Consider the following 12,450-nt stretch of genomic DNA (forward strand, 5'->3'; position numbering starts at 1 on the left):
TACTGTTTGTGTTTTGCATTTGTAACTTGTAACCTACTCTGTAGGGCTGTCACTCCCGGTTATTTTGGTGATTGAGTAATCGGTCGATTATTCTGACGATTAATCGAGAAATTTGATCATTATATTTTTTGAGGTAATGAAAATAGACAAAAGCAAGTAGCCTTTACAATGACTTAAAATACATGTAGCAATGAGGTAGTGTTAATTGGTTTTATTTTTAAATCGCGACAAGCAGTTAGCATATTGAGAAATGTAATAATGCAGGCCTATTCTACTGTGATTGCTTATAAAAGATTTACCTTACAAATCTGATGAAATGGCGCACATGGCGTTTCCAGATGAACGTTATAATAAACTCAGACTCGTTTCAATCCTGTATGACTAAATTTATTGAGATATTTTTAAGAATGCTGGTAACCAAACCAGCGAAGTTTGGTGACCGCTTCATTCTATTTTTATTTATTTATCTATACATTTTTTGTTCCACAAAAGAAATAACTTAAAGGTTGAGTAAATCACAGAATATATATATATATATATATATATATATATATATTTTTTTTTTTTTTTTTTTTTTAAATAATGAATAGTGTCCATAAGCTAATAATAATACATTGACCATAAATTCATGGCTGTCAGACAAAGGAGAGATGTAAATGCACTGTTGGGGAGCCTCCAGGAACATGGCTGGGAACCACTGCTATAAGTGTATGTGACTTTCTTCTTTCAGATGAATCCAACTGGAGTTATATTAAAAAATATCCTGGCTCTTCCAAGTTTTATAATGGCAATGGGTGGGTGTTTTTGTTCAGCAGTCCAAATAAAGGCCAATAAAGTGCTTCCATCCATAATAAAAAGTGCCTCACACAGCTCCGGCGGGTGAATAATGGCCTTTATAATGTATCGATGTGTTTTTGTAAGAAAGATATCCATATTTGAAAGGTTAAAAACAGTTTTCTCTAGCTTCCAGGCGGTTGATGTAGGATGTATGCGTAGCGCATGTGCTGCTGAGAGTATGCTAGTCTCGTGAAAACCAATGTTTGTTTACAGGAGCAAAGAAAGCAAAGTTTCCTTAATTTAGCAAAGGAAAACCAGTCTTTTCTTGGCTTATATTAAAATCCTCTATCATTTTTCTTTACAAATCTTTGTTTTGTACATCTAATTTATGGCCAGTGTTTTGTTTTGCTTTCTCTTCTGCACATTCACATTCGTCACTTCTCACCAGCGCTTGCACTACGTATATGTCGAACGTCATCCGCCCAGAATGGTTCGTGCGTACAACATTTTAAATATGGACCTTTTTCTTACAAAAATGCATCGATTTGCTACAGGAGGCCTTTATGCACCCACCAGAGCTGTGTGAGGCACTTTTTTATTATGGATGGATGCACTTTATTGGACTTGTTTTGGACTATTGAATAAAAACACTCACCCACTGCCATTATAAAACTTGGAAGAGCCAGGATATTTTTTAATATAACTCCAGTTGGATTCATCTGAATCATGGGCTGATTTTTGTTTTTGGGTGAACTAACCCTTTAAGTTGCTTTTTAGTTTGCACACAAAAATGGTAGTGTGAAAGGAAACGTCAAGCTCTAAAGAAAGCGCACAATAGCCAGTTTTGGATGAATGACTAGCTGTTTACAAGTGTGATCAGTCAGAGGTTTAGGTTACTTGTGAAAATAGTCCAACAGTGATTAAATCAGTCAAAGAGAGCTGCACAAATGTGCCTTTGTGATGTGAGGTCATGTGATGTCATCCTCCTCACTGTATAATGGGGAATTTAGAGGATGTTGGAGTTGGAGAGTCCGATGCCACAGCACGGGCGCTGCATGAGAGTTTAATAATGCTCCAGTCTAGGACATGCGGACCAACAACCCACCGTTTAAAACAACGACCAGCAGCACTGTCGAGCAGCTTTAGTGACCTTTGCCTGTCTCTTGCGCTCTCTTACGGGTCTTGAGGTAAAACAGGTACAACAGGCTGATCTTGCGCTGTGAATACAGAATGCGACAATTATGCGGCCTCCTCATCACACTTTTATTTGCTGAGGTGAGTAACACAGCATTTCATTTTATTGTGGAGTTTACAAAAACATGTTAGCTTTGAACTAAACTTTGATGTATTTTTTATCATTAATATTTTGTTGTGTATCTCTTGCTCCATCAGTCTGAGACACGAATGTCTTATAATATTTTCTACACACATGCACAATGTCCATGTAGCACACAACATTGTTTAGGCCTATTGTTCTTGTCCAGGACTCAGACAAGAAGCTCTTTGTAGTTTATTTTCCATGATATCAGATGCAGTCTTCAACTGTCACCAAAAAAAATAGAAAAAACATCATTGTTAAAATATGGGTTTCACTTAAAAGGACACAAAAAGAGCAAAAAGGTTTGACACTGTCATACACACTTGTTTTTATTTACTATCCGAGCAGTGGTTTGTGTTAGTTTCAGCATAAACAGGCTGATGTGAGGTAAAATGAGTCAATATTTTCAGTATTTTCTGTTAGTAATTACTGAAAACTATTTTAAGCAGTTGTCCCAACAGTACCTGACATGCATTAACTGGCTAGACAGGAAAAACATGAGCGTCTTGCAAAATGATAGAAGAGAGACAACACAAGGGCAGTCTCAAATGAGCTATTTTTCCTCTTTTCGTATTAAATTTGTTAGTTGCAGCTCACGTTATTTCCTTTTTCTTTCATGCAAATGAACCCAGTTTAAAGTTGATTACTTTTTGCACATATGAGACTTCATTTATAAAACTATCTCTTCATTTGCAGACAGTTGCTGAAAAAAAGTACTGTTGGTACTTTGAAGGAGATTATCCTGTGTACTTTGTGTAAGTATAGTGAATAAGATAAAACTGAATAGAGCAGTTGTGGTTTTAAGGAAGGAAACAAGAAGCTAGAATACTAGCACCCGGACTACCCCAGTCTTCTAACTAACCCATCCCTTTCCACTTTGTTCTTAATAGTTTAAACAGAACAGTGGTTGAAGGATTCATTCAGACGCACAGTTGAAAAAAAGAGAATTCCTTAGCTCAGAAACGTTCCCCCTTTTAATGGTTTCAATAAGAGTAATTTATCACAAGTGCTTTCGTACACCCAGCCTCTGACATGCGCCACGGGAGGTTAGGTACAAACAATTCAGTCTTTACACCAAAAGCACAGATTAATTCTCCTGCAGCCACAGCAGACAGTACGTCATGCTTCTTAATTATATTTAATTCAAAAGAACACATTTCTCCATTAAGTTTGCTTTTAACTCACAAATCATTTGAGCAGCAACAAATACTAGGCTTTACCTTTACGTATTATCTGAATGAAAATTGTAAACTAACTGTAGATGATGGTCACCTTGTCTTTTATTTTTAAATGTAGCTAAATTAATCTTAGATTTTATTTTTTTAGAGAAGTCTCTTATGCTCACTGAGGCTGTATTTATTTGATCAAAAGTACAGTAAAAACAGTAATATTGTGAAATATTATTACAATTTAAAATAACTTCTTTAATTGAAGATGTCATTTATTCCTGTGATTTTAAAGCTGAATTTTCTGCATCATTACTCCAGTCACATGATCCTTCAGAAATCATATTTATATTTGCTGATTTGCTGCTCAAGAAACATTTATTATCATCAGTGTTGAAAATAGTCAAACTGCTAACTGTTAGAAACTGTGATACATTTTTTCACGATACTTTGATTAATAGACCGCTCAAAAGAACTGAATTTATTTTTAAATTGAAGTCTTTTGTAACATTATAAATGTCTTTACTGCAACTTTTGACCAATTTACTGCTTCCTTGCTGACTCTGAACTTCTGAAGGATGAATATGTATGTGTCATAGATGCAAGACATATGAGGACTGCTGTGGCACACAATGCTGTGTTCGAGCCCTTTCTGTTCACAGAATATGGTATTTCTGGTGAGTCACTTGCTAGCTGTTCTTTTTTATTTTGAGTGTTTTTTTTGTTTTGTTTTTTGCACTCAAAGGGAGGATCAAAACATCCATCCATTTCCCAAACCATTTGTCCTACAGTTGAGGTCAAAAGTTTACATACAAATCTACAAAATTTTAAGTATTTTACCAAAATAAGAGGAATCATACAAAATGCATGTTATTTTTTTGTTTGCATGTTAAGATATTTCACATTAAACATGTTTACATATAGTCCACAGGAGAAAATAATTGCTGAATTTATAAAAATGATGTTCAAAAGTTTACGTACACTTGATTCTTAATACTGTGCTGTTACCTGAATGATCCACAGCTGTGTGTGTTTTTTTGTCTAGTGATAGTTGTTCATGAGTCTCTTGTTTGTCCTGAACAGTTAAACTGCCTGACTGCCTGTTCTTCAGAAAAAATCTTTCAGGTCCCACAGTCTTTGGTTTTTCAGAATTTTTGTGCATTTCAACCCTTTCCAACAATGACTGTATGATTTTGAGATCCATCTTTTCACACTGAGGACAACTGAGGGACTCATATGCAACGATTACAGAAGGTTCAAACACTCACTGATGCTCCAGAAGGAAAAATGATGCATTAAGAGCCGGGGGGTGAAAACTTTTGAACAGAATGAAGATGTGTACATTTTTTCTTATTTTGCTTAAATATCATATTTCTTTTTTTAGTACTGCTCTTCAGAAGCTACAGAAGATACTTACATGTTTCCCAGAAGACAAAAAAAGTTACTTACCCTGATCTTCAAATTCAAAAAGTTTTCACCCCCAGCTCTTAAAGGAGAAGTCCACTTCCAAAACAAAGATTCACATATAATGTACTCACCCCCTTGTCATCCAAGATATTCATGTCTGTCTTTCTTCAGTCATAAAGAAATTGTTTTCTGAGGAAAATGGCATTATTGGAAAGGGTTCAAATACACAAAAATATTGAAAAACCAAAGAATTTGTGGGACCTGAAGAACAGCAGGCAGTTTAACTATTCAGGACAAACAAAGGACTCATGAACAACTATCACTAAACAAAAAAACACGGCTGTGGATCATTCAGGTAACAACACAGTATTAAGAATCAAGCATATGTAAACTTTTGAACAGGGTCTTTTTTATAAATTCAACTATTATTTTCTTTTGTGGACTGTATGCAAATGTCTTTTATGTGAAATTCAGGTCAGGCCAGGTCTTATTCAGGTCAGTACTAAATAAAAAAAACATTCATTTTCTATGATCCCATGATTTTTGGTAAAAAAAAAAAAAAAAAAATTACAGATTCTGTAAGATGTATGTAAACTTTTGGCCTCAACTGTATGTAAATTTGCAGAGGGCATCTTCTCACCGTGAGACAACACTGAAACTGGACTGGAACAGTTCAGGTGATTTTTAAGGACTGTTTTTGATTGATCTGTAGGCTGCTGCTGATAATTGGCATTTTGTGCTGCTGCAGTACTGGCTACTTCATTCGCAGACGTGTGCACCCTTACCCTCCACCCGAGGGACCTGATTTTACAGTGGCCTTCACCAGACAGCCCATAATATCACCTGGTAATCCCTCCCTATGCCCCGTCTAGCATACATGCAGCATTCATGTGGTCTCATCTGCTGTTTGTCGTCTCTGTGTGTTGGTAGGATTGCGTCACAATTATGGAGACGCAGAGACTGCAGTCATTTCCACCATCTACCCAGTGCAGACCCGGCCTGGACACGTGACTGCAGTGTATTCAGCCCTGCCGTCCTACTACAGCCAGCCCCCTCCTTCTTATGATCAGGTCATGCAGGACTCGCAGAAGAAATAAACAGACCCACAGCACAGCAACTTTTTTTTTTTTTTTTTTTTTTTTACTCAGTCTGTGAGGTGAAAGAAAGAAAGAAAGAAAGAAATAGGAGAAGCTCAACAGCTCAGGCATGACTGGAAGAAAACAAACCTACAAACTGGAACAGATGCATCTCCATCTTTCTCTCAGCATACAAAAGACTGCTGGAGACTTGCGGTTCCTCATCTGTGGACACAGAAAGTGCACTTAGTTTTCAATATCAGGACTCAAGTATATGTTTATAAGCATAACAGGTGAAAAAAAATAGCTTTCACATTAGAGGCAGGGGTTATTAGCTTGTCATCTTAACAATGGTAACAATAAATGTGTTTGCTTTTATTGTTCGCTTCTAAAAAGATTTTATTTTCATATGTAAAAACAGAGTGCATTTTCATTTCTTCACACATACATGAAATTCCTTGGTTTAAATAATGTCTGTGAAATGTTACTGATTGAAATGCACTGCATAACCTTTTTGTTTATATCAAACTCATCACCCATAATCATAATAAAGATTTTTAAAAATGTTAGTCTTTTAAAAAATATTTCTGTCTTTGCCTTGTTTTACATAAATTAAGTTGGTAACGCTTTAGATTACAACCCGCAAAGAACTACGTAATTAAACTAAATTTACGGTGTATGTTTCTGCAATTATAGTGCACCTATAAAGTACGTACATGTAGGTATAAGGGAACAGCATGTTATATTTGGGTAATAAGGGGATAACAAACCAGATATTCAACCTGCAAAGAACTACATAAGTATACTGAATTTACGGTGTACGTTTCTGTAATTATAGTGTACCTATTAATACGTATGTGTAGGTATACGGGAACAATATGTTACGTTTTGGTAATAGAGAGTAACAACCAGATATACAACCTGCAAAGAACTGCGTAAGTAAACTATAAAGTTACGGTGAATGTTTCGTATTTATATTGTACCTACGTGTAAGTATAAGGGAACAATAGGTTACGGTTATCACAGATATACAAATAATTTATAATGGATTAATTTAAAAAACTTAACAGGTACCTGTTCTGTTAAATCGTACGTTTGGTGTATCTATACGTAAGCTTTTTAAAATTACTGGGAAATTATACTCTTGTTCCATGTAGTTACAGGGTAATTGTGCCTCTGCGGGCTGTAAATTAAAGTGGCGATTGTTCCCCTCTTGTTCAACGAAGTTACAGGGTTCAATACATATAACAACGCGACGTAAAATGTGGTTCTACAAAACGTACATTTATTTACATTTTTACAAACATTAAATGTACAATACTGACATATTTACATCATCTAAACATTTAACGTTTACTTAATATGAAATCATAACATTTCATTCTGTTCTGTGTGATTTCTGTTGCCAGCTCGTTTCCAAGAATAGGTCTACATAATGTTATCATGACTACACGGTAAACCCTTAAAATAAATAATATTTCTGCAATCGTTTAATCATTCATGTCATATTAACTTCGTTTGCCGTGGTGGAACACAAAGGCGTTTTCTCTAACATGCTGTGACTAACAATAGAACCATAAAATACACCGAACACGCATCATAATTACAAATTAAACCATTTTATTTGTGTGCTGTAACCCAGATCTTCAGAATCCATACGATTTGCGAGGACCAGAACCAAATTCAAGGCTTTGTCCGGCGATCTTCATCTCCATCTCCAGCAGCGAGTCCAGCAGCAACAGCCGTAAACCCGCGCTAAAGTGCATTTTGCGACAGGAAAATCGGACGTTCATTGGCTGTCGCCTGCATTCGTCACAGATTACGACATGCCGTGTTTCTGGTGAGATGTGTTGGAATGACGCGCGGGCGCCTTCGAGGAGTGGATCAAGACAATAATCTGGATAATATTTTCAGCGATTAACAATTTAAATTCTGCTCTCATCCTACTGCACCTCAAACCTACTGTATTCCGCCAGAGAGGACTGCGGCTGCAAACGCATCGTTATTTGGATTACTTTTTTGTATGGCTGTTGACATTTTTGCAATAAATAAATGATTGTGATTGCACTTTCCTGTTTTTTATATTTTTATTACTGTTCAGTCATAGTTAACGTTAGGTTTAGAGGTAGAAGTGGGATTAGCGACTATAAAAATTAAAAAACAGATTGTGTGTTTATGTATTGTACCTACCCTGTAACTTCGTTGAACAAGAGGGGAACAATCGCCACTTTAATTTACAGCCCGCAGAGGCACAATTACCCTGTAACTACATGGAACAAGAGTATAATTTCCCAGTAATTTTAAAAAGCTTACGTATAGATACACCAAACTTACGATTTAATAGAACAGGTACCTGTTAAGTTTTTAATTAATTCCATTATAAATTATTTGTATATCTGTTTTCTACCCCGTTATTACCCAAACGTACCATATTGTTCCCTTATACTTACACGTAGGTACAATATAAATACGAAACATACACTGTGACTTCAGTTTACTAGCGCAGTTCTTTGCAGGTTGTATATCTGGTTGTTACCCCCGAATTACCAAAACGTAACATAGCCTATTGTTCTCTTATACCTACACATACGTACTAATAGGTACACTATAATTACAGAAACGTACACCGTAAATTCAGTATACTTATGTAGTTCTTTGCAGGTTGAATATCTGGTTTGTTATCCCCTTATTACCCAAATATAACATATTGGTCCCTTATACCTACATGTACGTTCTTTATAGGTACACTATAATTACAGAAACATACACCGTAAATTCAGTTTACTTACGTAGTTCTTTGCGGGTTGTAATCTAAAGCGTTACCATTAAGTTTATTTAACAGTAGATCAGTCCACCTTATTTTTGCCATAAGAGCGGGCATGACCATTTGTACATTTTATGGGTCTGGCGTCTGCACATCCAGCGCTATTTTTAGCTTTACAAAAGTTTATGCTTGAGATTGCAAATTGGTGTGTTTTACCATGCTATTTTAATGTATTATCGTAATTATGAACACACTGATGTAGCGAGTTAGCTCAAAAGGGAGAATGTATATAAATAATTAATTGTAATTATTTATATACATTTTCCCTGCTGTTTAGCGCACCTTGTTTTTCGTTATTTTTCTATAGCGAGTAATGAACCGGAAGTCTCACCCATAAGCTTACTTTCACGTTGAAGGAAAAGGTGGATAGAGTTAAATGTTGTCCATGTCCCTTGTGGACAGCCATTCAAGGGACATGGACAAACTCTGCTTTTTTATTAAATAAAAATATTTTTACTACCAAATGATCAATACACTAAAATTGAGTATTCTCTTATTTAATAAAATATTAGTAGGACAACACAATTTTTTAATTTTATGATTTGACTATATTCTACTCTCATTCAAAGTTAAAGGGGTCATCGGATGCAAAGTTCACTTTTTCATGTTGTTTGAACATTAATGTGTGTTCACACTGACAGAGGCCGCTCCCACGATAGTTGATTGACACAAGCTCTTACCTCAGACCAGCTGTCACAGTCCAGTAACCTTCCTTGTTTCGATGCCGATGCAGGGATGTAATTTAAATTGAGCGATTAAGGTGTTGTGTTACTGGATGTAATAATGAACATAGTGGTCGTCATTTAAACTAAACTGCTAAACGCAGCTAAATGCGGCTAAAGTAAACAGGCTCGTCATTCCACAGAGAGAAGAGAGGGGCGGTGTGAGCAGAGCTCATTTGCATTTAAAGGAACCGCCCCTTAGAATGAGATGATTTTTGCAGAGCTCATTTTGACAAGGTAAAAAGGGTGTTGTTTTACAAAACCATTGAGAATTTTTAATCAAAGTATATTAGAGACTTTTCATTAAGACCCTAAAGAGTCATTTCAACTTGTGGAAAATGGGCATCCGATGACCCCTTTAATGAGATGTGCATGGGACATAGCAAATAACACCAATTCCTCTTACACAAAACTAAACAAAATCTAGAAAATGTATCTAAAGAGCCAAGTAATGCTTTTGTTATGAATATAACAACCTGGTCTAAAATAACACTCTTTAGTCATTTTTATGTTAAGTTATCATGGCAAATGAGTTATTTATGTACAGGACACCAAAAAGCACCCTACAGTATTATTGACCCACGTAATAAAGTGTCCAGTGAGTGTCACAAAAGGTGACCTGATATTATAGTTTCTTTGTAAAACAAGCCTAAAACTTACAGTGAGCCCAGATAGCACACGTACATCTGCAAGATGTCTGTTAAAGATCTCTTGATCATCTGCTGTGTACAATTGTCTGGCAGACATCTGTAAGATGTCGGTTTTACATACATTCTAAATCATAAACTTCTTAAAGACATCTAATAGCTGTCTATTTGACATCTGATATTTGACATCAGATGAGCAAGCTACGTTTTGCAGATGTAAATGCAGACGTCATATAGACGTCTCTGAGATGTAGGTGTGCCATCAGGGAGAATGGTAAATGTATAGTTTTTGTTTATTTGTTGTTACTTTACTCATCGGTTTAGCAGATATTTTGTGGCTGCTTGGTTGGGTTAGAAAATTTGGAACAAGATTTGGAACAGGTTTGTTTAATAGCCTATATTACTTCGAAATAATATTAATAAAATATAATAGTATTGAAATAGTATCAACTAATTGTTAGTGTTATTAAAAAGTAATATTAACAAAGCAAAGAAAATATGATTACTTAATACAAATAACTAATAGCTATTTATATTATTTTAAAATAATTTATATATCTTTATCCATAATACATAAATAAACAGAATTTTTTTGTTTACATTACGTTGGTAAACGTTTATTACCACCACAAGGTGTCGCTGTAAAATAATAATCTTCAGTTTGTTTTACCCATTTAGTTTAATATCTAGGCATTATTAATACTTACCGTTGTGCTTTGAGGGAAAATCAACATCACGCCAACATCAGTTTATACATCGTTTATACAAGTTATCATTTATTCCTTAGAATGATAATGTGTATCAACAGTCAATCAAATTTGCCTTGTTTAGAAAAGAACATCATAATTTTCATTGTCTTCAAGGCATTGAACACCCTTGAGGCTGTCTACACCATTATATATATACTGGCGAAGATCTAAATACTGCCCTATTGAACTCAATTTTAAACCTCAGGAAATTCTTACAAAATCCCTCTAAGAGTGTTCAAGTGAAAACAAAAAGCCACAGAAGAAATTGCCTGTGAATAGGGTTCTGAATGATCAGATCTGAGATTGTGTTTCATTCAGGGCCGTATTCATCCAGTCTCTCAAGACCTCAGCACATTACTAAAGTTATGCTCGAGAAAGTCATTCCCTATGCAGCTGTAAATTGTGTAGCAGCAGTGCGAGTCTCTTCTGAGGTGAGGCCAGATCAAGCATTGCAGTCCTGTCCTTCTGCAGCTTTTCAGTCTAGGCTTTAATATTCGATACATTTTCTTTTCACAGCAAACAAAAATTCAATAATTACATTCATACAGAGGCCTTGTGAACACCACTTAATGAAAAGGACAGAAACCATCTCGTCTCATTCGTCCCTGATAGTTTCTATTGAACTAATTGATTAAAAGAGAAGTCCACTTCCAAAACAAAGATTCACATATAATGTACTCACCCCACTGTCATCCAAGATGTTCATGTCTTTCTTTCTTCAGTCGTAAAGAAATTATGTTTTTCGAGGAAAACATTTCAACATTTTTCTCCATATAATGGACTGATATGGTGCCTTGATTTTGAACCTTCAAAATGCAAGTTTAAATGTGGCTTCAACCGATCCCAGATGTGCTTGTAAACGATCCCAGCTGAGAAAGAAAGGTCTTATCTAGCGAAACGATCGGTTGTTTTAATAAAAATAATACAATTTATATACTTTTTATGTTGAAAAACTCCCATCTCATGTTCTTCCTCAACTTTAAAATCGTCCTATATCGCTGTTTTACCTTTTTTTTGTTAAGGGTGTTTGATCTTCTTTGCATGTTCACTTTGCAAAGACTGGGTCGGTACTTCTGCAGTGATGTAGGATGATTTTGAAATGATTTTTGAAGTTGAGGGAGAAAATACGAGTTTTTCGACATACCCTAACCGTCTTGAGTCAGAATACACAGAGCTCAGGGAGAGTGAGACAAGGCGAGCGTTTGAGATTAAAAAGTATTTAAATTGTATTTATTTTAATGAAAATAACCGACTGTTTGACTAGATAAGACCCTTCTTCTTCGGCTGAGATTGTTTACAACCGCATTTGGGATCGTTTGAAGCTGCATTTTTAACTGACGTTTGGAAGTTCAAAATCGGGGCACCATAGCAGTCCATTAAATGGAGAAAAATGCTGAAATGTTTTCATCAAAAAACAATTTCTTTACGACTGAAGAAAGAAAGACATGAACATCTTGGATGACAAGGGGGTGAGTACATTATATGTGAATCTTTGTTTTGGAAGTGGACTTCTCCTTCAAACAAGTAGTTCTTGTTGGTAAACTCCATGTCTGAGAAAAGGTATCTAGCTTGTGTCTTTAAGTGCATGGGAGTGAAAGAAAAGAAAGTTTGAAATGTGCTTCAAGCCACATTTCCTGCAAGCCGCATCACTTGTGGCCTCTGAAACAGACACAGCAACCTTTGTTTGACCTTCAGCTCCTCTCACTTATTTATAATGCAGACTTCATAAAAGTTTGAGCACAACCGAGCGCAGAGTTGTCCACG

General features: G+C 35.7%; 1 protein-coding gene across 2 annotated transcripts; it reads left to right on the forward strand.

The window, feature by feature from the left end:
- The first annotated feature begins 1,537 nt into the window (after nucleotides 1-1,537).
- On the forward strand, nucleotides 1,538-6,313 carry vopp1a (VOPP1 WW domain binding protein a). 2 transcript variants are annotated; one of them, XM_051124982.1, is made up of 5 exons: nucleotides 1,538-2,052; nucleotides 2,792-2,850; nucleotides 3,861-3,938; nucleotides 5,417-5,514; nucleotides 5,599-6,313. In XM_051124982.1, the coding sequence occupies exons 1-5, from the start codon at nucleotides 2,008-2,010 to the stop codon at nucleotides 5,763-5,765; spliced, it is 447 nt and encodes a 148-aa protein (XP_050980939.1). In that variant the 5' UTR covers nucleotides 1,538-2,007; the 3' UTR covers nucleotides 5,766-6,313. The 2 variants fall into 2 exon arrangements, with proteins under 2 accessions (XP_050980939.1, XP_050980932.1); XM_051124975.1 differs by having other exon boundaries at nucleotides 1,541-2,052; nucleotides 5,381-5,514.
- Nucleotides 6,314-12,450: the final 6,137 nt, after the last annotated feature.

This window comes from Labeo rohita, chromosome 2, assembly GCF_022985175.1.
Source record: "Labeo rohita strain BAU-BD-2019 chromosome 2, IGBB_LRoh.1.0, whole genome shotgun sequence".
NCBI classification, from domain to species: domain Eukaryota; kingdom Metazoa; phylum Chordata; class Actinopteri; order Cypriniformes; family Cyprinidae; genus Labeo; species Labeo rohita.

Coding starts and splice junctions, on each gene's coding strand:
- vopp1a (XM_051124975.1), top strand. CDS start 2,008: ATGCGACAATTATGCGGCCTCCTCATCACACTTTTATTTGCTGAG. Junction 2,053..2,791: donor TCACACTTTTATTTGCTGAG/GTGAGTAACACA, acceptor CTTCATTTGCAG/ACAGTTGCTGAAAAAAAGTA. Junction 3,939..5,380: donor CACAGAATATGGTATTTCTG/GTGAGTCACTTG, acceptor ATTGATCTGTAG/GCTGCTGCTGATAATTGGCA.